This window comes from Penicillium angulare, assembly GCF_028827245.1.
Source record: "Penicillium angulare strain IBT 27051 chromosome Unknown utg000003l_segment0_segment0, whole genome shotgun sequence".
Lineage (NCBI taxonomy): Eukaryota > Fungi > Ascomycota > Eurotiomycetes > Eurotiales > Aspergillaceae > Penicillium > Penicillium angulare.
In genome coordinates, this window is record NW_026623162.1 from 687,091 (window position 1) to 712,814 (window position 25,724).

At 45.7% G+C, this 25,724-nt stretch overlaps 9 protein-coding genes across 9 annotated transcripts; 4 read left to right on the plus strand and 5 right to left on the minus strand.

Moving 5' to 3' along the window:
- Positions 1–1,172: 1,172 nt before the first annotated feature.
- On the plus strand, positions 1,173–2,622 carry nscD (prenyltransferase nscD; the record flags this gene model as incomplete). Its single annotated transcript, XM_056918695.1, has 3 exons — positions 1,173–1,199; positions 1,270–1,446; positions 1,510–2,622. 3 exons carry the CDS (start codon positions 1,173–1,175, stop codon positions 2,620–2,622), a joined length of 1,317 nt encoding a protein of 438 aa, XP_056781853.1.
- Positions 2,623–3,030: 408 nt separating this feature from the next.
- Positions 3,031–3,831, minus strand: N7478_002482 (uncharacterized protein; the record flags this gene model as incomplete). Its single annotated transcript, XM_056918696.1, has 1 exon — positions 3,031–3,831. The coding sequence occupies one exon, from the start codon at positions 3,829–3,831 to the stop codon at positions 3,031–3,033; it is 801 nt and encodes a 266-aa protein (XP_056781854.1).
- A 1,248-nt stretch (positions 3,832–5,079) lies between these two features.
- N7478_002483 (uncharacterized protein) lies at positions 5,080–5,597 on the minus strand (the record flags this gene model as incomplete). The annotated part of the gene is made up of 3 exons (XM_056918697.1): positions 5,080–5,244; positions 5,292–5,417; positions 5,529–5,597. The coding sequence occupies 3 exons, from the start codon at positions 5,595–5,597 to the stop codon at positions 5,080–5,082; spliced, it is 360 nt and encodes a 119-aa protein (XP_056781855.1).
- Positions 5,598–6,855: 1,258 nt separating this feature from the next.
- Positions 6,856–8,183, plus strand: N7478_002484 (3-deoxy-7-phosphoheptulonate synthase; the record flags this gene model as incomplete). The annotated part of the gene is made up of 4 exons (XM_056918698.1): positions 6,856–6,898; positions 6,976–7,031; positions 7,168–7,473; positions 7,536–8,183. 4 exons carry the CDS (start codon positions 6,856–6,858, stop codon positions 8,181–8,183), a joined length of 1,053 nt encoding a protein of 350 aa, XP_056781856.1.
- A 1,649-nt stretch (positions 8,184–9,832) lies between these two features.
- N7478_002485 (cytochrome c oxidase assembly protein COX14) lies at positions 9,833–10,799 on the minus strand (the record flags this gene model as incomplete). The annotated part of the gene is made up of 2 exons (XM_056918699.1): positions 9,833–10,311; positions 10,478–10,799. Coding segments are annotated over 2 exons (801 nt in total), but the record flags the coding sequence as incomplete, so codon positions are not given.
- Positions 10,800–11,165: 366 nt separating this feature from the next.
- N7478_002486 (DUF2458 domain-containing protein) lies at positions 11,166–12,069 on the plus strand (the record flags this gene model as incomplete). The annotated part of the gene is made up of 3 exons (XM_056918700.1): positions 11,166–11,587; positions 11,703–11,742; positions 11,803–12,069. 3 exons carry the CDS (start codon positions 11,166–11,168, stop codon positions 12,067–12,069), a joined length of 729 nt encoding a protein of 242 aa, XP_056781858.1.
- A 133-nt stretch (positions 12,070–12,202) lies between these two features.
- On the minus strand, positions 12,203–13,885 carry N7478_002487 (uncharacterized protein; the record flags this gene model as incomplete). Its single annotated transcript, XM_056918701.1, has 2 exons — positions 12,203–12,642; positions 12,697–13,885. The coding sequence occupies 2 exons, from the start codon at positions 13,883–13,885 to the stop codon at positions 12,203–12,205; spliced, it is 1,629 nt and encodes a 542-aa protein (XP_056781859.1).
- Positions 13,886–16,750: 2,865 nt separating this feature from the next.
- Positions 16,751–17,752, plus strand: N7478_002488 (uncharacterized protein; the record flags this gene model as incomplete). The annotated part of the gene is made up of 1 exon (XM_056918702.1): positions 16,751–17,752. One exon carries the CDS (start codon positions 16,751–16,753, stop codon positions 17,750–17,752), a length of 1,002 nt encoding a protein of 333 aa, XP_056781860.1.
- A 1,488-nt stretch (positions 17,753–19,240) lies between these two features.
- On the minus strand, positions 19,241–20,872 carry N7478_002489 (putative hexokinase; the record flags this gene model as incomplete). The annotated part of the gene is made up of 1 exon (XM_056918703.1): positions 19,241–20,872. One exon carries the CDS (start codon positions 20,870–20,872, stop codon positions 19,241–19,243), a length of 1,632 nt encoding a protein of 543 aa, XP_056781861.1.
- Positions 20,873–25,724: the final 4,852 nt, after the last annotated feature.

A 25,724-nucleotide genomic window follows, 5' to 3' on the forward strand; every position in this document is an offset into this window, starting at 1 on the left:
ATCGGGCGGTGCAAGCAGTTTTCTTCCCTGCACCGAGGAGCATGTCGACGTCACATATATCTGAGATATCGTGCGTTATCTAGAATGTTTAGTTTCTTTCGTTAGATTCTTAGATATTGCATTGTTGGGGGAGATAGAGATGTACCTCAAAGATTCCTTTAGCACTTGCACCCTTTGCATGAACTGCTCGCTCTCTATCGTCTTTCCTCTGTTGAAGGACGCTAGTGTGTCGATAAGTCGGTAGTCGGTATGTGGGGGATGTCTTATTTCCGCTGGTGGCCCATCTGTCTGTATGAAGGGACAGGGTTTGCAACCGGGGTTACTTTTAGAATCCATAGCTATGACACTTCAGGGCTTGACTGCGAAGAGAGAACACTACAATCATGAAATATCTCGAGCTACGAACAATACTACGTATTTAACTTTCGATCCCGTGCAGAGGACGACTTAGAGATAATATATACCTATCACATCATCTACTAGTACGGGCTACTCTAGTATGATCGGGTGATGAACTAGAAACATACTTCAACTGCCAGTCGTAGTCTTAATTTCCTCGGCACTTTAGCACCAGGAGCCTTGAGAGAATCAATAATCTAAGGTATTATTAGATCGCATAATAAGTTCTAACGTAGCCAAGAAGCTTGGCCATGCAAGGCCGGCCCAGCATAAAATATACAAAGCCATTTTTACATAGAACTACTAGTATACCAGAGGATATACCCCACTTACTATAAGCCACCGCTAGGCGAAGGAGAGTTGGAAATTTAAAGCGACAGATTTGCCATATACCCCTCTCTCATGTTACACAGAATGCATTGTTTTTATTTGATTCCAGATCTTTCTAAATTATTATTGGCGCGGGCATTGAGGATTCGACAGAGACTGAGATAAATAGAATGTTTCGCGATGAACTCTTGATGTTTTCCCACCTGAAAGGAAAAATGCAGCAGCGATACCGCGATCTACGCGATTTATTCTTTCTTAAATAATTGGAACTCCTCTTATCCTGCCCACCTGGCAGTAGATACATTTAAAGAGGCCCATCTAAACGGCAATATTATTATATAAGTTTGAACTTGAATGATGTGTTAATTGGAGTAGGTCTTTTCAACCCAACACCCCAAGAGATCAAATCCAACTTTGTAAAAAAAAGCAAAAAGAGAAACAAAATGACGGGCCCCATTCAAAGATCAAAGGTAACCATTTCCGCCCCTTTGACGAGTACCACTGGCATAAATGCCATTCGTGACCATAACAACATTATAGGAGTTACCAGATACTGGAACAGACTGCCTATGGAAGAGCCTAACCCAATGGTATCCAAGTGAAGGAGAAGATTTCTGGGGATCATTAACCGGTCCCCCGCTAGCATTACTCCTCAAAGAAGCAGGATATTCTATTCACCAGCAAGTGGAAATTTTACAATTCCATCACCACTGGGTTGTAAGTAGACTGCACCCATACGCAAAAGCAACAAAAGTAAACCACTAATCCCAGATACTCTAGGTACCAACACTCGGTTCTGCGCCAGATTCCAATAGCGTCTTCAAATGGCAAACAATTCTCAATCCAAATGGATTCCCCCTCGAGTACGCCTGGAATTGGAATACTTCAACCGGCAAGCCCCAAATCCGTACTTCATGGGAACCCATTGGTTCCGAAGCTGGAACAGACCTCGATCCACTAAACCAGTCCCTGTACGGAGAGTACCTCGATCGTCTTGCGAAAGTAGCCCCGAACACAGACCTCAGCTGGTCTAGTTCCCTACTTTCCTCTCTGTTTAGTCCAGATAAAGACGCTTACACCAAATCAGGAGCACTGGATAAGCCATCTACGTCCCTTGTCGCCGGTATGGAATTTACTCATCTCGGCGCCTTTCGCTCAAAGGGCTACTTCGTGTCTAGACTACCTGGTCAGAAATTACCATTACCTCTCTCGCATTGGAGTAAAGCACTTAGGGCCCTGAACCCGAACTTGAATAATAAGATGGCTGTTCTTGAGGAATTTCTCACTACGAGCTCCGAGGGAAAGGAATTACGTCCTTATATGGCTGCGGTGGATCATCATGCAGGTCCCTCTGGTTCGAGGCTAAAATGGTACATGAAGACTGCGAGTACTAGTTTTCGCTCTGTGAGAGAAATCATGACTCTTGGTGGACGGATCTCGGACATAGATCGTGAACTCGATAGTCTCTATGACTTGATAAAGAGACTTGGTCTTTTATCAGCTGATCACCCTGAAGAAAACGAAACAGTGCTTCCAACTAGTGAAAATATGAACTTTTTGGGTATCCCAAGGACAGCACATTACTTTTATTATTTTGATATTGCTGCTTATGCCGAGTTGCCTATTATTAAGATATACATTCCGTTGCAGAATTACCGGAAGAATGATCTTGATATCGCACGTACGATTGTTGGTTGGATGGAGGTTCAGGGGAGAGGTTCATATGGTGAGAATTATCTGCGCGTGTTGCAGGGTTTGGCGGATGGGAAGCTGGATGAGTGTTGGGGATATCATACTTTCTTCAGTTTCGCGGTTAAGGCGAATGGGAAGGTAGATGTTACGTCGTATCTTGCGCCCTCTCTGTCTCTTGGCGTGTGCGGATCTGGACTTTAGCTTTCTTCAATCTTTGTTTCTTATTTGTTTGCAGACATGTATTATTATGTTAATGAGACCTTGAATTCGTGCTCTAGTATAAACTTTATTCATGTATTGTTTCTTTTTTAGCCTCGCTGCTCCATGATCGATAGGTTTACCGTCAATTCAAGTTAACTGCTCAAGATTTCCTATTGTTTTTGGCAACGCAAACTCTATGGAAGGGCTGGGCTACTTCATACTCGGTCCTACATACGATTGGGAACTCCAAAGCATACATAACTCTTAATCATCCTTATTGCACATAGCTACCCAGTAATTCTAGGGATCTGCAGGAACCACGCACGATAATTTCCGAATCAGAAATTCGCCGTAAGCAGCGAATATTCAACCTCCCATGAGCATCGATCCATTCATCCAGAGTCAACGCTAACCAGGGCTCTTTTTCTTGTTCTCATTCGAATCTGCCAGCTTCATAAATCCAGGACTGCTCCCATCCAACTCCTTAGGCCCGTGCATCCCATAAAGAGTAAGGCACCCAGCAGTCATATTCATTGCCTTCGAAACAAGCCAAAACTTAACCATAACCTCCGGTTCCAATTGTCTGATCCACACATCAATAAGCCTCCACATACTCTCATTAGCGACAGGCTGCCCCTTCGCGGTTTTCCACCCATTAAGCTTCCACTTAGTCATCCACTCAGTAACTCCCTGAACAAGATAAGGCGAGTCAGTTCGAATAACCACTGTATGTAGTGGAAAGGCCATCTCATTCCTCCTCTTAGGCTTGGTAACCTGGCAGTTACTAATGACGTGAGTGAGGGCAATGATACAAGCGCGCAGAATAGCAACTTGTTCGGTAAAGGGGGCTTCTTTGATTTCCGACGCGACATTCAGGGGATTGTTGATGCCGTAGTATACTCCTATTGCGCACCGGGGTGGCTCAGAGCTATTAAGGCACTTTGCGCCCACGCTTATGACGATGCAGCCGCAGTGGAAGGGACGGTTCTTGCAGCTTGCGCATTGGACTTGGCTGTCTTGGCAGGCGAGGAGGGTCCATTGATCCCATGACACTGTCATTTCACTGGGTTTGAAGCTTTTTGGATACATCGTTGGGTCAAAGAGGCGGTTCATTGGAAGCTCTTCTCCGTTCTCATCCTTTGATCTTGGGGGATGTGGTGGTGGGGCATGGGCAGTGCCACAGCCTTCGATTTGTTGAGGGCGTGACATTGGCTGTTGGTGCAGTCGTTTGTTAGTTTATTATCAATTGGCTGAATGGGATGTTTGTTCGTGTTCATGGGGTTGGATATGGTTGTTTGTATGTCCTGTCACTCTTTCTTCTTCTCTGCGTACCTGCTGGGATACATCAGCGGGCTTCTTCTTGCGCCCCCTCTGAAATCGAGGAAGCGAGCTCATGATGCTTGATGAATGGAGTGATTGATTCTTTCAGGTTATGGTGATGCTGGCTGGAAATGAGAAGAGGAGAGTAGCCTGGAGGTGAGTGAGAGTTGCGAAGATGGTGGGGGTGGTGATGGTAAATAGAGAGGTGTAAACGGATACTAAAAAACAAAATAGAATGGCCACTCTTCACAGCCAGAAAATAGAAACAGCCCACGTAGAGTTATTCTCTTTGTATTAAGCTGGCCTTACTTTGATTAGGATTAATGTCTGATGAAGGTCAGGTAGACACAGTATTTCAAGACATGTCTTGCCTTTCATGAAGTTTTTCGACAAAGAACTGAGAAAAGTAAACGACAAAGGAATATCGTTTTTCATTGAAGTATCTCGAGCTTCCTAGAAACTGACTGAAGGGATCAATACAAAAAGAAGATGTAGGATGAAAATCGAACGAAACCATAAAACTCCTTGTTATCCATCGGCGCCTTGAAACTGAACACTTGGAGTATCATAATATAGACAGAGAGAAGATATGCTCTGCAACGCCACCAATGTAAACGCCGCTATTGCATAAAAGGAAAACAGCAAAATAGGAAACGTATTATACAGAGCAAGTTCAGAAAAAGATATAACTGAAATGACTGACTAGAAGAGGCAAGTTATATAGCCGATCATTGTATGATATGACTATAATGCCCAGGAACCTGTCGTCGGCACTTATCGCAATCAGCACGATAGCCCATGACAAGTGAAGGCTTCTTTCTTGTTTGTGTAGGGTTGAGGGATGTCGTATTGTCACCGTCTTGTGGAGTTGATGGTTGACGCAAGGCAGGCTTCAGGAATGAAGTACTTTCTGTGCAGCCTATGACTGGGGAGCATTGAGGAGAATGAGAATACAACACCATATCTGCCTCGCTTGGAGCAATGCTCTCCATATTTGTATCATGATCGTCGTCACTAATTGGGCTCGGAAGTCGAGCAGACGAAACAAGACTATCGTTATCTTTCTCATATGCCACATCTTCCATGCTTGATTGTGTGCTCGGACCCTGAGTATGCATTGGAATGGCCCAAGAAACACTATTGTTGCCGAAGGATTGGTCGGATGTACTTTGAGATAGGGAATTTACATTGCTGCCGCTGCAGCTTGGCCGGATCACGTTGCCGCTCGTAGTAAACAGTGGGTTCACGGAATGACTCGTTGAACTGACCGAGTGACACAAGCTTTGCGCCGATTTTGTCGAGCTTCCCGCGGATGCATTCATCCTGCCATGTTTCTTCGGGCTAGATACTTCATCATCAGAATCCACAGGTGTCAATGTGGGGGCTCGAAAGCGAAGGGTCTGGTTGAGGTCGAGGTCGGCGGTTGAATCAGGCCTGAAGCCAGATGATTGCGAGGATGGATCGCGCTTCTGAAGCTTTAGATATTGTTAGTTTAGTTCTTGGTAATGTACCCTTGTGGATGTCATCAAGACAGGTAGGGTAAAGTTAAAAATGTATAGTTGTGGCTGGCGGACGCGTCGACGTACCTTGTGGAGTTTGTGCTGATGGACAAGCTCTGACCCATCGTCCTCTCTCGACCGTTTGACGCCAAACATGGCTGAAGGCAAAAAGCTCACAGTGAGCTGAAAGCTCCAGTGTAAGGAAAGTAAATAATCATGGAAAAGCAAGGAGTGGTAGGGAGAGGCTGACGGTGAGTGGCTGAAGTCGGGCAGTTGCCTTCATTACTGCCCCGAGCGGAGCTGACGGTATTCCCTTGCAAAGGAAGAAGGCTATTGAACACTATTGAAATGTAGCATAGCTGAGAGGAAATTAATTAATGACTGATATTATATGAATATAAATGTAAATATATAAATATATAAATCTATATTTGACATTCACCTTTAAAGATATATCTAATTACTGTATAAAAAGATAATAATGATCAAGCTTGACATTTGGATCTCTAACATCTTTGTTAACTCCGAAAATTGATGACAAGTGCCGAATTACCTAATAATCACGTGGCGATAGTTAACTATTTCCCATCATCACCTGACCTGGACCCAAATCGGACCCTCTTTTAACTCAGGCTCAGTTCTCTCTCTGTGCAGGTGTCCATTGCGCTGATCGCCGACACCGGGTAACAGAGACTAATACCGACTTAGTAACGAATCCACTGTTGATCTCATTTACTCACAGATCTACCTCGGCGAGCAGTTGACAATTTGCGAAAAGAAAAAAGAACCAGTAGCAGCAGTAGCAGCAGTAGTACAACGTGGCACTGATAGAATAGGAAAACATGGTCAATTGTGCAATTGTGCAATAAAAGGCACGGATTCTTCGCCGTGGTACACACTTATGTATCCCGAATGGTGATTGGCTCCGAGCCACGATTCATCAAGGGCGAAAATCACTAGATCTGACGCATGACAGTCAATTATTCCCTCCGACATCCCTTGGACTGATCAGTGTGTCAAATAATATGATATGATATTAGATGATATTATTACTACCTAGACCATAGAATTATCTCATCTGCAGGCGACATGTCATTCCGAAAAATAAAATAGAAGAAAAAAAGCGCATTTGTTCCTGGTCCCCACTTGTCCCATCTTGCCTCTTTTAATGGTGGAGGGGCCACACTTTGGCTCCGGTTCTTTTCTTTTCTTTCCCTTCCAAAGTAAATAACTGTGAGTCAATCTCTGTCCGGTCTATTCTTTTATTCTCCTATTCTCCTACTCTTCCTCTGTCTTCCTTGTTATATCCCATTCCCTCCTGTTCTTTGGTATCACATCCTTTGTGTCGCATCTTCTATATCCTACGCGCAGTGTTCTGACTCGGCTTAATTACCACAGATTCCATTGGTCCATCATGCCTCTCGTCAACACTACCGAAGTCAACGAGGACACTCGTGGTATGTACCAAGCCATTGAGCTGCTATATTCTTAATAAATTGGTCCCGATTTTTCATTCTAATCTTCAATTCTTTAGTCCTGGGTTACGATCCTCTTCTGCCTCCTCATCTCCTGCAAACTGAGATCCCCGCAGTGAGTCATTTTTTTCTTCCTTTCCCCCGCCAATTCAAACCGCGACACAAAAAGAAATTTGCCACGTTGTCAAATCAGTTGCAATTGACTCATGAAATATCCTGGGAACAAATAAACTGACAAATGCAATTTTTAGCCGGATCGTTCTCTCAAGACTGTCCGCGCCGGCCGCAATGAAGCCGTCGAGATCATCGAACAGCGCGACGACCGTCTCCTGGTCGTTGTTGGCCCTTGCTCCATCCATGACCCAGACACTGCCCTCGAATACGCCCGCCGCTTGAAGGAGCTCAGCACCAAGCTCTCCAAGGACCTCTCTATCATCATGCGCGCTTACCTGGAGAAGCCCCGCACCACCGTCGGCTGGAAGGGTCTGATCAACGACCCAGACATGGATGAGTCCTACCAGATCAACAAGGGTCTTCGCGTCTCCCGTAAACTCTACGTTGACCTGACTTCCACTGGCCTCCCCATCGCCAGTGAGATGCTCGACACCATCTCCCCCAGTACCTGGCCGATTTGATCTCCCTCGGCGCTATCGGTGCCCGCACCACCGAGTCCCAGCTCCACCGTGAGCTGGCCTCCGGTCTGTCCTTCCCAATCGGTTACAAGAACGGTACCGACGGTAACCTCACTGTTGCCATTGATGCCATTGGTGCTGCGGCCCACCCTCACCGTTTCCTCGGTGTCACTAAGCAAGGTCTTGCAGCTATTACCAAGACTGCTGGTAACGAGCATGGTTTCGTGATTCTCCGTGGTGGCAACAAGGGTACTAACTACGATCGTGAGAACATTCGTGTTGCTCGCGAGGCTCTGCGCAAGAAGAAGCAGCGTGAGGTTCTCATGGTCGACTGCTCCCACGGTAACTCGCAGAAGAACCACCTTAACCAGCCTAAGGTTGCGAAGGAGGTCGCTGACCAGCTGCGCGAGGGTGAGACTGGTATTGTCGGTGTGATGATTGAGTCCAACATCTACGAGGGTAACCAGAAGGTTCCCCCTGAGGGACCTTCTCACCTCCTTAAGGGTGTCAGTATCACTGATGCCTGTATTAACTGGGAGATGACCGTTGAGGTATTGGAGGATCTGGCTGATGGTGTGCGTGCCCGTCGCGCCATTAACAAGTCCAAGTCCAATGGTGCCAATGGCTCTCACTAAATTTCTTCCTATACTTGACGAGAGAAAGAAAGAGAGAACGAACTTCCTTTCTATATCAAGACTCTGTTTTATTTACTTGGGACGTCTTACAAAATTGTTTTCTGTTTATCTTCATGGGCCTGCTGGGAAGAAAAGTTTTTCATTTACCACGTCTTCCTGTGGGATCAACATAGATACCTTTTCATACTTCGATAATGCAGCGTTTATTCTGGGTTTTCAATCTATGCCTTGCCTTACCACATAAATAATTTCCTCCTAAAAGTAACAGTAATAAGAGTAACAAGTTCTATTAAGTCCATAAGCTAAACTAACAAAGGAAAGCAAGCCAAGTAAGAAAATAATCCGAAAGTCCAAATCCATCCTCCCCAAATCTGCACCTATACTAAGCCCAAGGTTAAGGTGAAGTCTCGAGCTTTCCCCAGACCCACCCCCTCCCCCAGATCAACAATATTAAAGGGACCAGGTTCCAGACTCTAAACAAGGTTTCCACGGGATCTACGAGATCTTATTCTCCACTAGTCCGCAGAGATGTGTTGTGGAGGGGGTGGGAAAAATAGTGGTTGTTTGTCGGGCAAAGCGCTCTGCCGGCGGAGACCGAATAGGGGATCGGGCTTCCCTGTTGTGGAATAGTGGTGGACCTGGATATGGTGGGAAGACGTTTATCCCTCTGTAATGTGGCAATACGGTGTCTCATTAGTTTTAATTAATTATTTTTGAAATAAAAATCATCTGTTGATTGTCAGTGGTTGTTAAGCTGGTGCGGGGGTTATGGAATTTGGTGTCTAGGTACTCTTGTGTTGGGATTGGTTTGAAATAAGTTGATATTCCCTTTTTTTTAATTGGCAGGACTCGGACCGTTAGATTTTTTTTTTCTTTTAATTTTCGGTGTGTTTTGAGATTCAAAGGCTTCTATCTATTATGTATCATGCTTGTCAGGTTGAAAAGGTGGGAATGGAGGGAAAACAAGATCAATTCTCTACGGTCTTGGCGTTCATTGGTGTTGATTTGGGAGTACGGAGTAAAGGAAAGACATGTAGTTGAAATAAGACAAGTTGAGAGTTCTATTCATCTCCATAGTAATATTGTGGGAACCACAGTTTGCCAAGGGTTCTTTAATACCGACTGGCTTCAATGTTCTACCTCTGCGTAATTGGTGGCTGATCAGTGGCTGATCATCACCTTAAATCCCGACAGGTCTCGTCGGCGAATGATCCGAGAAGATATGTGATATCTCTACTAGTGACAGACAGTTCTGTGAGGCATTGTGTTTCCTCTTTAGGACTCGAAAAACGCGGTATAGAGGAGAAAGTGCAGGTTTTCTATGTACTGTACATCAATATACATGGAGGCTTTCCCCTCGAGGATCAGACAAGAAAAAACAGAGCAAGTAAAAAGACAGCCCAAAGAGGAGAAGGGAAATGAAAATGAATAAATGATAACGCCGGGAACCCCCACGATGAAAGCAAGCTGCGAAGAAAATCCATTCGCAACATGCTATGCAAAGAAAAGAAAAGACAATACTTCGTATGTCGATGGAAACCGCAGTATGTCATGCCGCAGACAATATCAGTAGATGCCTATCGTAGCATCCATTCCTCGGCCCAGAGTCTTCTTTTGTTTTGGTCGTTTTGATCACTTCAAATCCACATCTACCGACCGGTAGCCCAGCTAAACCACCCCTTAGACTTCTCCTTCGCGACTTGCTCTGCATTCTCAGCCATAACATCCAACTGGCCTGGCATCGGTGCACCGGTCTTAGCAGCAGCGGCATCGAAGGCCTTCTTAGCCTCAACAGCATCAATTATACTTGATGACTCAACTGTTGAAGTGGTGGCAGTCTGTGCCCCGGTAGCACCGGTATCCTCCGCGTTCATCTTGCCGAATAGGAATCGCTTCGCCTTAGCCCAGGGGCGTTGTGCCTTCTCCTCGTCGCGGTTTCGCTTCACGATATCCTCAATATCCTCCTTCTTTATAAGCTCGATCTGTTCCAGGGTTGCAGAGCCGTTGGCCTGTGCGATGCGGGCTTGGTTGAGAGTCTCGGTCTCCTTCTCGATCCACAGTGTGCGTTGGCGGCGGTTGTAAAGTGTCAATGAGACCATTGAGTAGGCAGTAAGAACAGCGCAGGTACCTAATAACGAGATATAATATATCAGTACAAAGTCCTTAAGGCTCTCATAGTGTAATGAATGTCTCGTCGTGGATACGACAAAACCTCAAAACCTCAAAATATGGCATGATCTTGCTGACCCTCAATAGAGGGATTGCAGATCTTCAACCCTGAACAAGAGACATACCCGACGCAAGAATCAAAGAGTAAACCATTCCCTTGTGTGCCTTATTGGCGAATCGTCGTCCAACATCAATTAATCGATCCACTCCAGACGAAGACTGAGCCATCCGAGCAGCCCGTGCCTGAGCTCGAAGTCGTTCCACCTTCTGCTTAGGAGTCTCGAGGGATCCATCGGGCCCAGATTGAGGCGCCGACTTCTGTGTATTCGTTGTCTTCGACTTCATGGATTCCGGCAAATCATATGGTGTGCCATTGTTCTTCGAGCTGGCGTAGGGCCCCGTGGCCGTGAACCGCGTTGCATCCGCGGCGGATCGGGACATGGTCGCGACTGTCTCTCGGCGGGTGATAGGATGTGGAATTTGTTCGAATTAAAATTAAATCGATTGGGATCTGTATGTCCCCACGATCGATGAGGTGGTGGTGGGTAATGTCGAGGGCGCGGTCTGGAAGGAAAATACCGGAGGTTTGGGAGGGAAAGGTAAGGTAAATTTTCAGTGGACGGATGATGCGCCAAGACCGGATAACAGCTTCATCCTCTTCGATTCCAGTTATGGGGACGGCTCTTCCCGTTGCCACTTGTTTTTCGACATTTCAGTGTTTGATCTAAAAATTTGAATCGAGTGTTTCGAGATACTTCATTTTAGACCTTGTCAGAATTGCTTTATTTGATCCAGTCAGCCTCTTTTTGTACGATGGCAGACCATCCCTACAATACTCCGGATCTCACATCTGTGCTCCAAACGCTATCAAGCCTTGCATCGCAGAATAACTCTTCCCAGACACCGGATAGGTCTATCTCGCATGACCCAAGGCGTCAGAATGCCCGAGCTAGCTCGAATAATACACCAGTTCAGACAGCACCTCGGCCACATCCAAGCTCATCTTCAAAACCAGCAAGCACATCTCTTGGCGATCCATCAACCATTACCACCTGGCCTGCAGCACTGCGCTATGTCATGAAAAGTGTAGGCCAGAATGAAGAAACTCAACTTCGGGTTCGTGGCTTAATCCGAAGTCAACATAGTCATGAACGACAATGGTGGAATGGCCGCGAGGCTCTTCTCCAAAGACAGCAGGCTCGTGGGGAAAAGAAGAAAGAGCTAGATGCAGTCTTGTAAGTATTTATTCTCTCCCAAAACTCAACTTTCCTTCTTTTCCATCCAACAATTCAACATCACTGTCCCTTTTACACTTGTACATTGCTGGAGCATAAGCTGACTATCTATTAGACAATCTATTGGTGCACCCGTCGATTCCAAAGAGATATCCGTATGTGTTCAATCTTCGAATTCGGTTTTTGATTAAAACCGAGCTAACAATATTCTTCAGTCTACCCAAGAGGACCAGGCAGAGCTCACTAATTATGACGCCAAAATTTATAGAGCTTCTGTGAAGATGGCAGATGCTTTAGTTGCAGAGCTACGCGGACTAAAAATCCCCTTTTTCGTTTTTAAAAGGGAAATGGTTCAGAGTCAAGAGTCAACGACGCATACTGGGGAGCAGTCGGAAACCGATCCGTCCAAGCTCTCTCAAAAGGAGCTTGCTAGCTTACAACGACGCATGCTGGAGCTGCTTGAAGATCTATGTAAAGAATGAAGTGTCGAATCGTATAAAATCATCAGAGATCAAAGGTGATTTGGAAATCGATAAATTATCCGAGCTGCCAGAGTCAAAATTGCACATTTTCGGTCAACACAAGAAAAATTTGAGCATTTGATCAACGCCATCATCAAACATCTTCCCTTTCTGCGTCCAAAATCTTATGCTCGACGTTATAGGCCTCCGCAGCTCGTCTCTCAGCCACAGTGACATATCCACGGAACTGACGCGTGGGAACCTTATTCATGAACAACTCATCCAACTCTTCATAAGTGCGCAAGCGAGTCTCGGGAACAAAGAGGAAAGCCAGAAAAATATACCCAAGCATGAATCCACCGAACACGAAACCAATCTTGGCCTTGAGATTGCCATACCCTGGATTGAAGATATAAGGCGAGACGAATGACCACATTGTGTAAATCGCCTGTTCTGAAGATATGGCTATTGCAAGTGTCTTCGTTCGCAGGATTGAAGTTGGGACCTCACCAGCAATTGCGTACACGTTTGATCCTACGCCTGCGTTGAATACAAAGTTGTACATCGTGTAAAAGCCAACAGAGGCAGTTATACCTGTGGTTCATTAGTTAAATCAATTGATCAAGACTTTTTAGGAAGAACCCATACCTGCGGTTGTGTTTACTGATCCTGAAATACCCATGCAAAGTAAAAGAATCGTCAAACTTATACACCCCGCAATAAACATTGGTCGTCGACCCCAGAAATCACTGACCAAGACCGAGAAAATAGCACCGGACATAGACAGGATCTGAGCGCCGATCTGGATGAGAAAAGACTGCCTGTCCCCAATACCAAGATACTGATACATAAGAGAGCCGTAGTTTGACACAAAACCAAGACCAGACATGGGCTCAGCCGAGAATACGAGCATGGCAATCAATGTTCGGCGCAAGTTGGTTCCTCGGAAACATTCGAGATAAGTAGCTGACTTCTGAGTCTCGGCTTCCTCGAGCGTCAACTTGATACGTTCAAAGTGACCATCTGCATCATGACTTTCACTATACAGTCGTCCGAGAACATTCTGAGCAGCCTTGATCTTCCCCTTTCGAACAAGAAATACCGGAGACTCTGGCATGAAGATCTGTCCGATAAATGATATGACAGCAAAGCCCCACTGGGCACACACAATCGACTTCCAAGACCAATCATTGTCCCAGCTAGATGTATAATAGGACATAATAGCCGAGATAAAGGGTCCAATACATTGAGAAAGATTACAAAATCCAATCACCGACGCACGAATAGCCAACGGCGAAATATCAGCAACGTAAGCAGTGCAAAGATTCTGAAAAGCACCAATAGCAATAAAATTGGCCACCTTACCCCCGAAAAACATCTCAATGGAGGTCGTCGCATATTCAATTCCGACAGAGACAATATTGATAGCGCATGCGGTGAGTAGAACAGGCTTTGTACCGAAGATATCGGCAAAGTAAGAGGCAGCCCATGCTCCGAAGATAGCAGCTGCATTCGATCCACCATTTAGTGCAGATTGCCAATTTGTTGCGATGAAGTATGCACCTGATTCATCCTTTGTGCCGAATCTGCGTTTGAATTCTGTGATGCTGATCACGGAACTGGAGGATTGGTTTTCGAATCCGCGCACGATCAGAGTCCAGAGCATTACTCCGATCCAGAAGAGAAGCCGTGAGTCTTTGGTGAGGGTCTCCCAGTATCCGCGGTTATGTTCTTGTTGCTGGATAGCTCGACCGCGGATTTCATTGGCGTTGGGAGGGGTGACTGCGGCATCGTCTGGCGAATGCTCGATATGGTCTGCGTCGTTTGCTTTCGACATGATGCTTGCTGTGAAGAATACAATTGAGGATACGCAGAATAAAAAACCAAGCTCCTAAGCCGAAAGAACCAGTGATCCAGGCTTTGTTCCTTCTCTCTTTTGAGAGGAAATAGCTAGTCGTTCAAGTCCGAGGATTAACCGGACTATTTCCCCGGATTTTAAATCTGGGGATGCCGGGTGGGGCTAGCACCATCACGCGCTATTAGGTCGCGCGCCCAGATCAAAAGCATCCTAGTTTCGGTAGAACTTAGCCCGGGGGCTTGGTTTGTGCCGCTCCCTCGTAAAATCAGAGCATAGTCTTTCAACTTTGTCTCGTTGGCGTTTTGAAATTTGAACTTAAATTATGGCGGCACCCCTTGGCGACGGGAAGGCTTTCGATCAAGGCTCTTGAATAGCCGTTTTGGACTCATGCGCCACCAGACTTATTTGGAGGAGATGAATGGCTCTTTTCGGGAATAGTTAAACCGAGAGGGCTTACAATTCGGATAAACCGAGATTCATGAAGGACAAAGGTTACTCTAGGCAATGATCACAGCAGCCAATTGGCTGGTTGATCCCTTCTATTGAGGGGTGATCTCTGAAGGCTGCTTACTGAGAATGCAGGTGAGTATTTAGACTGTTTTACTGCTTCATTGGCTAAGGCCTCTATTCAATCCATTAGGATCTCTTCCTTCAATTCAACCTGTTTAAATGCGCGGAAAAGGAAATGACATGCGAAGCTAGTTGTTCATGCAAGCTATATAGGTCCCTGCCTAAATATAGATAATGAAGAAATATTAAGACAGCAATCCATTAAACGCGACATATGGGTAGTAAAATCTTTCCTACGAAGCAGGGACTGCTTCTTTGACGTTTCAAGTTCAACCATATCTACTACTAGTAGGTAACCCATCGTCATCCATGATGTGCAGTCAAGATAGTTTGAGCCAATACTCTTCACAAATAAACCCGAAACTTTCAAAGAATCACTTCTTCTCACTTCCAACAAGCCGACAGTCTTCCCAGTTAGTATCTGGCCACTTCCCCTTTCCCAAATTTCTCTTCAGCGAGACCATAAATTCCGTCGCGCGTACAGGCGCCTGTTTGGCTTTCATCGTTTTGACAGCGAAACCTTTCGGCCTAGAGCTCGATTCACCTTGTACCTCATACTCATCCAAGAAGTGAGTGAACCGATAGAACCACCTGAGTTTCTCCTTTTTTGAACAATTAAACGGTGGCTCCATGTCCACCGGGAGCTTTCCCCCTTTAACACAAACATGATAGTCACTTTGAATAATGAGATATCCCTGCTGCGCGTAAAATACTGTCACAACCCCTACCGTTACAAGACTATTCTCCTTGGCACACTGGTGATAGATTAAGGGGCTTGGATGTGCGGAATTTGGACGGAAGAAGTCATTCTCGAAAAAGAATTCCGTTCCGCCGTGTCCTTCGCCCTGCATTGATTGAAGGAGATGTCTCATTTGATCACGGTGGTAATATGTCATGCTGAGGCAGGGACATACATTTACCATGCCAGCCCAGGGGAGACAGTCTCGCTTAGATGGCTGGATGCTTAAAGGTGGAATGGAATGCCAACAGCTAAGGCTGGATTCCCGTTCTTGGTAATCGCGTGTTAGTGCCGCATTGCTAGGACACGTATAGATTTCCGTTTGAGGTATTTGGCCTGAAAAGAATTGCAATTGGTAGCTGCGCTGTCTTTTAGGCCTTCGCCATGTAGAATTGGGGTGTAGTTTTGCACAGCTAGGACAGAATTTCCAATTTGATGTCTCGAGGTAGCGAACTAGTTTTGTGTAGTCGGATTTTTCAATTGCGCGTTTGATGTATGGCTGGTCATTGCGGAGGAGGTGTTTTGGGTATTCAAGTGTTGGATGTTGAAGTATTTGTTGAAAACGAATATAGAATGATCTGCAAGAGATTGCTAGAGAAGCTTGACTTAATACGGGGAGATACCCGACTATCTCGTCCAGTAGTTCTTGTGGGAGATTGAAGATATGAGTTTGAGATTGGGTCTTTTGCAATTGGCATGTTTCCGTGAGTCTTTGGCAGAGTTTTTGTAGTGATTGTGAGGTGGGTTGAAGTTTTTTTCTTGTTATTGTGCTTTGGAGGCTCTTCCGGGATTCTTGCAAGTGGAATTGGGGCGCTTTGAGCCGCATCTTGACGGTGCTTGTCGGTAGCAATTCTTAACTTGTGATTTTATTTTTTTTCGATACAAAAGCTATATTCACCTGGTTAGGGAAATTTGTCGTGTGGAGCATTCTTGTGCGCATAGTCTCGTGGGGCAGCCAATTACCATTAGAGGCGTCATCCATTTCTGGTGAGGTATACTACATATGAGCATATACATTTTATCGAGCGAAAGGCCACGGCTTTTAATAAAAATATCATATAAAAATTTACAAAGTGTTATACAGTGACTACAATTTGATCTCTTCAATTAAAGTTGAATCTCGATTTTTGTGGTTTTTATCAGGTCCTGATTTGGTTGAGGTCCGGCTACCTGAGCACGAAAGGCTCCGCTTTATATCTGGGGTCGGAGAAGCTGTTTCTACTATGTAGTATGTATCGTAGCCGATGAACATGAAGTAATCAACACAAAACAATTATTTGGTAATAATACTTATAGCTTGTAACTCTAGGGCTCCGGTCACATGTTAATGAGGCGCATGATATAATGATCCTGGTCTATAATTGGGCACTCTAAGGGTCAACCCCGCTCGCCTGAACGTATCCTAGACAGCGGGTGGAGAGTGCTAGTAGTTATATGTAATCTCACAAATATTCCAGAAATCTTTCAAGACATTTGTTGCAAGTCATTCCCTTGCTCGTATATATTTCAAACAAATATCTAACACCACCGCCAAAATGAACGAGCTCACTGAGGGGTTGCGAAGCACTCATTTAAGTGACGGATCTGATGCACTTGATCGGCCCGAAGAGACAGATCATCTGGAACAGCTACCATTCTATCCCCCAAGAAGCCTGGGAACAACTCAAAAAAGACTACCCCGTTTCCTCTTTCGGATCGCCACTCCTGAGTCAGATGGAAGTACGAATAAAATTTGGGTGAAATCACAGGCCGCCAAGGATAACAGGCCTTCGTCTACAGAAGATATCTTTTCCAATTTCACCATCAAGAAACGAACAAACATAGCTGAGATACTCAAGGTACATCTCCGATGGTGGCCAAAGTATGACCTAGACGATAATTTCGTCTCATGGACTAGCTCGCTCCTCTTCGCTATCCAGTATATCTACTATCGACACCTAAGCAAAAAGAACCGCTCAAGTCTTGCGAATATCAAGTTGTATGTTATCGATACAACTAAGTTCCCCAAAGGTACTTTCATGCGGGACTTGGATCTAATTAATATCTTCTGCGAATACGACCAGAGTGAGGAATATAAGAGTTTGAGACGGGTGAAGACTTGGCGCGACGGAGACCTCTACTTCGGAGAATACCTTTCACAGGGAGCATTGAAGATTGAAAATAAATGTCAGGTTATTCCAGCGGATCTCATTTTTCAAAATAATCGACTGCGTCGTATACAACCAAATTTTGCTGAGCCCGGAGAAAAGGAAGGAGACTGGGCCAAAGAAGTTATTCGCCTTCGTAAAGATATATGGTCAAGCTCTGACCTCCCGGTGCTTTCTTCGGCGGATATGATAGACCGGTTGAAGGCCATCGAAGAGATTTTGGAAAATGTTGAACCGATCTGGAGATACCCTATCGCCATCTATTTGGCAGGGCTGACTGGCCCGATGTTGTGGGGGAAGCTTGACCAGGAAACACCGGATGATTCGGCGTTCTTTTCATTCTTCCAATCTGGGCTCTTGCAAGATGACCGTGAGTTTTTAAGAACTTGAACTTGCACATGTGGCTACCATGAGAAGCGATTGCTAATTGAAAACATATCACTAGACTTTTCAGGACGAGATGGGTTTCACCCCTCGACATTCAATATAGGTTACAATGATATAGCAGCCAAATTACCTGAGCAAGCGCAGGTCCAAAAGTTGACGCAGGTAATATATCAGCATTCAATGCTAAGAAAAGCACTAGGTGGGTTTAAATTGAGCCATGCGCCTTTTAAGGTTAGCATTTCTTTCCTTTCTATTATTATTAACATAATGGTTCAGAACATATCCAGAACACCAAATATATACTTCGTGAATTTCACGATCAAAATATCATTTCCAACCGTGGAGCCTTCGCTGCTCAATATGAGCCAGGCGGAATTCTGTCTCGTAATAGTTGGGCTTTGGTGTCGAAGGTTACCGCAGTGAAGAAGTTGTGTGAACAAGTTGAGATGAGTATTCTAAGAAATGGCCATAGGAACTAGTCAATCTAGAGAGAGTTGTTGGAGTATTTCATGTCGCTTGTCAAGTGTTTTTCACTGAGGTCGCCTCTTCAAGTTCCGTATGTATGTCACTGTAGTCCACGAGAGGAGGGCTCTCTCTATTAGGCTAGTGTTGAAATCGTTTTACCATCTGTAACAAGGATTTTAGCGCCTTAAACTCCCAATCGTAGCGTATTAACCATAATACGAAGACTATGCTAGTCCATACTTGGGTAGACTTGGGTAGTAGTATATCTCAACACATGTACCAAGCGCCTTTAGGCATTGAAGACCTCCAGAATCCGAAAGTTTGTTGATTGGCAATATAGCCTTTGCTTTCCAAGGTTATTTGTGACTCTGCAGGGTTAGTCTTACTAGATCAAGTTGATTATTATCAAGAAATGGAGACATATATACGATGCTACCATGAGACGAACCGCACAACGGCAGAGTGATCTAGACATAACAAAGTTGAAAAAGGGTATTAGGGTAAGAGAACATGAAGCTCAAATAGACCACGGTCCGAGAACCATGCAAATAATAGTTCTTTGTTCCTCCACTCAATCTGACCTGAATAAAAATGCAATGGAGGGAGCAATGGGTAAATACAACCCAGGACTAATCAACCTCCGATGAGACAAAGGAAAAGGTAAAGAAAAACGACCAGAGGAACCGAAGTGCCGTACTCCGCCCAAGCCAGTAGAGAAAGAAAAAAGTAATACGTATCATAGCTATTGATCAACCCATGCGAAGAACGATGAAAAGAAAACACCTGGTAAATGCTAATTTGAATCAAAAAGTCGGGTTCGCCGATGCATAACGTCCCCCTGAACTGGGAATGCCCATGCAAGAGAAGAAGAAATAAAAGGAGGGGAAAAGACATAGATCATACGCCGACGACCAATGATGAGGTTGGAAAGGAGAAAGAAAATGACAATGAAAAGAAGAAGGTCGATACGTCTATGCGTTGCGGGGATGGTGCATCATTCGTTTCAGTATCAAGTGTTGCCGATTCTTATTGATCGGCTTTTTCGGCTACGGCAACAGCCACAGCGACGGCAGCACCAAGAATAGCACTCTCGGGAGCTGGGTCCAGAGAGATAGCAGACTTGGAGCCTGGATGGGATTGATCGGCAAGCGCATCCAGGTAGGCTTGGCAGTTGTCGCGGAAGCCGGGGTACTTGTTGATGACGGTACCGTCGCACGCAATGGAGACATTAGTGGTAGCCTCGTTGCTCTCGACAACTGTTACTTCAGGAGATTCTTTGAGAGAAGTAGCTTTGGATGATGTGGCTGGGAATTCGGCCTCGTTGCTGAGACACCACATGCTGTGGATACCGGTGGCTAGGTATGCTGCGGCGCGGCGGGAGACAACTTGGCAGACACGGCGGAGGAAGCGAAGATCTTCGACAGAGGGGTAGCTCGGGAAGGTGTGTTCTTTTTGTAAAAGGGCAGCGGATCCAGCTAGAGAAACAGAGGAATCGTCTTCGAGGAATGCGACAATGCTGGTGTCGAAGGAATAGGCCTCGCGCATGGAATGGGGAAGCTCGCCTCCGAAAAGACCGGCTGTCTCTACAGCTTCCATGGCGATTAGGCGAACAATTTCACCCAAGTATCTTCCGGTAATCATATACTCCAAGGGTTGATAGTCGGGGCGTAGATGGGTGCGGTTCAAGACCTCGTCCCAACGAGTCATCGGTAAAATGCCACTACCACCAAACATACTCAACTCGGTGTTGACAATAACGTGCTTAGAGTAGTCGAACCATCCCTCGGGCCGGACTCCAAATTTACTTTTCCCAATATCGTGCACTGGGAAATGAACAGCCATGTTGGTACCTGTACCGAGAATCAAGGACATGCGAGTCTTCTCATCGACATACGCGCGTGAAAGCAGAGCGGCGGAACCGTCATTGACAATGGCGGCCATTTCGACATTCAAACTGCGCTTACGGCACGAATCAATCAACAGTTGACCCAGCTCTTGTCCGACGGTACCATTTGAGCAGTGGAAACCCTTGCCCATATGAATCACCAATCCACTACTAGTCGATGTCTGATCAATCGGGAATGACCAGGAGAGACCCATTGGCAAAGCGACCTCGCCGCGTCCATAGTTCGCCCCCACATCCTTTAACATAGTCTCAATATGTCCCGCCATCCAGTCAAAAAATTGAGTTCCTTCTAATAGCTTCACGGTGTTGTCGATGTAAGAAGACGCTACTTTCAAGATGCGCATTTCCTCCTCTCGACCCGATAATTCAATTAACGCGACTCGGAACGTCGAACCTCCTACATCCAGCGCAAGATATGTTCCTTTTTCGTTTCCAGAAGGTAAAGCGGTTGTGTATGACGGGAGCATGTTGCAAGGTGAATCCTGGAGGCAATGTCGAAATTGGGCGCGGATTCGCTCCGACATGTCGATCATCTTCGAGGTGGTAAGAGGAGTGGTGAATAGTGTCTCGACCTCGCCGGCGAAGTCATCGAGTGTCCGGCGACGCCAGTGTGCGCCGAGGAAGGGCTTGCGGCGTTTGTGGCCGAAGCCTTTGAAGAGGGAGGGAAAGAGGATCATGGTTTCGAGAGCGGAGACGACGTTATGGAAGAGCTCCTGCAGGCGGTGCAAGACTTTCACCAACGGGGCCGACATGGTCGGATGGTTGTTGACGGATATCGATTGGAGGGATGAACGGGGGGAAGATCAGGGCGACATGAGCAAAGATAAGATAGAAAAAAGGGTAATTCTGGGGAGGGGAGTTTATAGGTTGAGTGGGTTGTCTTAGGTGACACTCCCACAGTAGTGTTTAAGGTGGATCGGGGAGGTGAATGTAGCAGAAGAAGTCAGAGAAACCCCCCACCCGCGTGAGCAAAGGAGAGCCGCGCAGGAGAACCGAAAGAAAATAATAATCTAAAATGATTAAATAAAAATGGGAAAAAAATGGAAAGTGGAAAGTGGAAAAAAGGAGAAAAAGGTCAACAAGGCGAAGTATGGATCAACATTGGTCCATTCTTCGTGATCAAGTGTCACTCGGAGTGCAACTTGAAGCCCTTGCGGTGTCGCAATGCGCAAAGTGGGTATTGGTATGGTACGGTAATTTTAAGGGGAAGCACAGTTTATGGGTGGGAGTCACTGTGGCGAGGGTCGTATTGGAGGTAATGAACCCGTTATCTTACTGCGGAGAAAGTTTTGAGTTTAATTTCATGGCATCAAGATAAGGACTTCAATTCATCTAGGCACTACTACTAAGTAATTTCTATTGAGTTTCTGTCAGAAAAAAAGCAATCACAATGTCTGTCTTAGAGCATTGACATCCTTATTGTATACAATTTACATTCCCATTCCTTCGAGCGTGGTATGTCAGTACATAGTCAATGACCCCCTTGAGTGCAACGGTGGTAGCCGGCCCAACTGGTCGGGACCGTTACACCCAGTGGAACCGACCAACTTATAACCTCGTGGAGACCTGGAAAAACCACAACACCCTATTTTTTCTCTATATTCAGCCCTAGTTAGATCTTGTTTCAAAGCACAGGTAACATGTTCACCCTGTCTAATCTATCGTGTTTGACATTTTTCCTTACCTGCGTAGTCCTATATTTTCCTATTTTTTCTTTTTCGGACCCGGTTTAATCTCCAGATTAAGGTAGGATGGTTGCATCGCTGCAACCACGGACCATGCGGAGGGCCATGTTTCGGACCTTTCGGCGGAGTATAGCTACTAGACCTCCATACATACATACATACTACTAGAGTAGATATGGGACCCCGTAGCACTTCATTCTTCATTCTTGTCGTAGATCTATACCCCCTTTTTCATTGTCGTGGTTGTTGTGCATCATCCCGTCCATGTACGGAATACAGTAACCAACCATGCGACTGTGAATCCACTGCAGAATGCCAAGACAACTTCCCCCCCTCCAACATGAACATACAGCATTATCCACTATGCTTCAAACCGTGACATCACCCGTGTGCACAAATGGCATCATCAGGTATCCCCAGTGGTGTAGTTCTGCACAAAGTTTATAAGCATTGAAACCTTGCCATGCCATTGCCGTGTCTTCATGATTCATGTCGGCTAGTTCCATTTTAGACACGATGGGCAACCCCATCACGTCGGAGACTATGTGTTCACTAGGCTTCGAGGAGAAAGTTATCGTTATCGTTATCAAGGCAAGGTACGCCTGAAAATCCTTTTGCTGATATTCTGCTACATTGGGTGTCATTCATGACTAGCACTCGTACTGTAGATTGAAAAGACCGTCACCAACCAGGAAGAAGCTCGGGCTGAGAAGGTGACCTACCCACTAAGGCAGGTTGTACCCAACTTCAGAATTACCTACATGCGCCTACCTGGCACTTACTTCTCAAGTTGCATTGGCACATTGTAATCTGATACATTCTCGGGCACAGGTCTTCACCGATCAGCATAGACATCGGGTTGCGGTTGCGCATAATCCACTATCGGTGGATAAACAGTCGGATCGGGGCTTAATTGACACGTAAAATCCCATCCCGAGAAACAAGATGTAGTGTGTTAACTTTGCCAGTGTGTCAGTGCAACTTCGGGTTCTGGGGAGCATTCTGCAAGACACGCTTCCTGGGTTATCTGTGTGCCGCGCGGAGATCCCGTGTTGATCTGTGGGGGGAAAGGGTCCATGCAATTGAAGTTTTACTTTCCTTGTTTTGGCTGGAGACTTCGGTTTCCTAGTGGTGGACATTCTTTGTGTCATTAGCATCGCGTAAGCTTTTAGAATCTTGATAATTAGCTCGATATGGAGACGGGAGACAGAACGGAAGTATCAATGGCGACCAATGAAGGCCAAATATAGGAATTCCTATGTATGTAGTAGTAGCCTTGGACGTAGAAGAGGTAGCAGTGCGATAGAGGACGGAGTTTATCCAGTCTCCAATAGCTATCTATCCCACTGCCAAGCTTGCTACCAACAGTTCAATATAGTTTATCAATGAATTGACTTCCATCTCTTCGGCAAGTCTCTCATCGCCTGGTACCTAGACCATTAGCTCAAGGTTTCTTGCTTTGTCTTCAAATGTTGTGTCTCCCGACCATGACCCTGTCCAGAACTAAGATGAGCCTCACCCTCACCCTCACCTTTTCATTTATGCCTAAGGCAGAAATTGATCACGCGGGGAATACTACATGCATTCCAAGGCCGTAACATTCTCAATACTACCATGGCTCTCCAAGTGATGATATTTTTTCCAATGGTACCAACGCATTGGCTGTCAGCCCTGTCAGCATAGGAGTATGCGCTGTCAAATGAGCCCGATCGATCGTATCGTGGCGGAGGCTAATACCCAAACGGGTCTTGTTCAGGGTTCAGGGTTCAGGAAGACCCTGTGCTCAGATACCTAATTCTTATTGAGTGATGGTCTGACAGTCGGCTACTACTGTAGTAGACTTTTAGTTCTCGAATGAAAATGGATCTGTCCCAGGGGCGGGGGCGGGGGCGGGGGCTTAAACAGAAGTACACAGGATGGAAGGCTTTGTATTCGGTTCCCAAATCGCGCCTAGATAGCAGGAGGAGGTACTCCGAGTTGGGGCGTACGTATAAAATCTATATACTTTAGCCCTCGTCCCAGTTTAAACGCCAGTAGTGTACCAAAACAAGCCTGCCGAGTTGAGCCCAAGTTGATTCAGTAATACAGAAAGGATATATCATCATGATGAGTAAGATTTCAGATGTTACTTCATAGTTGGTAAGTCAACGCGAAAGCATCGTTTCCCATAGTATAGAATTGAACCATCAAGATGCACAAGAGGATACTGGCCACGGGCGCACGTCACGCAGACCTTCTCACAAGTTGTTTGGTTCCGTCTTCATCAGATTCGCAGGGCTACTCAGACCTGACATGGATGACAATATCATCACTCACCCATTGTAATTCTAGTCAGATCAATTCCCTTATGTACTCGATCCACTGCGTGACGAAGACGTCGCATACGTACACACCTTTGATCTACAGATCGTCAAGAGGACATCCATGCCCAGGTGCTCCATGGGTTGGATCTGTATGACGCATCGGAGCGGAGTAGGGTATCGCAAAGCCCCGAAGTCACGACTAGATTTCAAGTTTTCATGAGCTGGCTCGTAAGCTTTTATATCCATATGCATCATGACATTCATCGCATAGTATGTTGTGCTGTCTTATCCTCCGGACGGAAGATGTTGTACAACCCCTGACACGGCTTGGCAGGGGATACGTAGGTGAGTAGTGGTTGATTGATATCATCAGGGACCCACAATTTATTTTTTTTCCCGACCGTGACCCGGCCAGCCCAGATGTGGAGTAAATACTCCTTGAATATCCATGAATATATGTAGTGTGCCCAGTGTTCGGCGTGGGTAACTAATATGGGCCCTGGTGCTTGTTAGTCGGTCTAAAGTTAGAGGGAATGCTTGTTACCAGTCGCCAATCGTAGCCGCTATTATGATGGCGCGTATTAGTTGGAGCCTCGTGGTGGTTGGCCTCGTGGAATCGGCGGGCGAATCGCTTGTCGAGGGGTACGCGTCTCCCGGCTGGACTAAGAACGCCACGGGTCTAGATGATACCTAGCAGGGACCCCGTTGTTGTTGATTTTTGATTTTTGATTTTTGATTTTTCAATTTTATTTTCTTCTCCGTTTTTCGAACGGAGTCCGAAGCATGGAGAAATGCTTAATTGTGTCTACATATCCCTAGTATAACTTGGAATATAAAAAATACCAGATCTACTGCGCTAAAACGGAGCAAGTTAGGTAGTAAATGTTCCTTCCCCGTGCGCCCGGGGCCAATGCTCCGATAATTTACATGTCTACTCGATAGTGGTCCTAACTTGATTGAACTTGAGTTTCGTGGCCTTTTCGATTGGGTCAAATCGGATGGTAGCCCCCTTTCGGTCTAAAATCAATTGCCGCCACAGGGCTAGACAATGTGGGCCTTTGACAGATCGACATCAGGAACAAAAGGAAGACCGTCGGTCGCAGAATCTGCATGGACTGTTTTGCAGATGTCGCACCATGATTAAGCGTGCTGGCAACGAGATTATCGCGGATGTACTCCGTACATACGAAGTGAAGAAAGTCAAAAAACAGAATGAAAAAAAGATAAAAAAATATCCGATGTATTACGATCTCCGCAGTGGAGGCTTGGGACGCCTGGGAGAGTTGCAAATTGTTCGATTTGTTGATTCTTTTTTACAGAGACTAGGCCAAACACAGCTAGAGTGCCAAGGTTTAATATCCCCCTAGAGTATGTAAGCTAAGTCTTCACCCGTTTTTTGACTCCATTCGACTCCCTGTGGTTGCGGCTCAGCCAGTCAGAGTGCGAGAGGAGAGGCCTAAGCTGTAGCAAAGCCGGAAAAGCCGGCAATCCCCGTGTTTGATGGAGATGATAAACGAGGTGGAAACACTAAAATCAGCAGAAACTACCTAGAAGAGAAAAATTGAATAAAATTGAATCAAATAGACAAGGCCGGTACCTGTTCGGACATATCATCG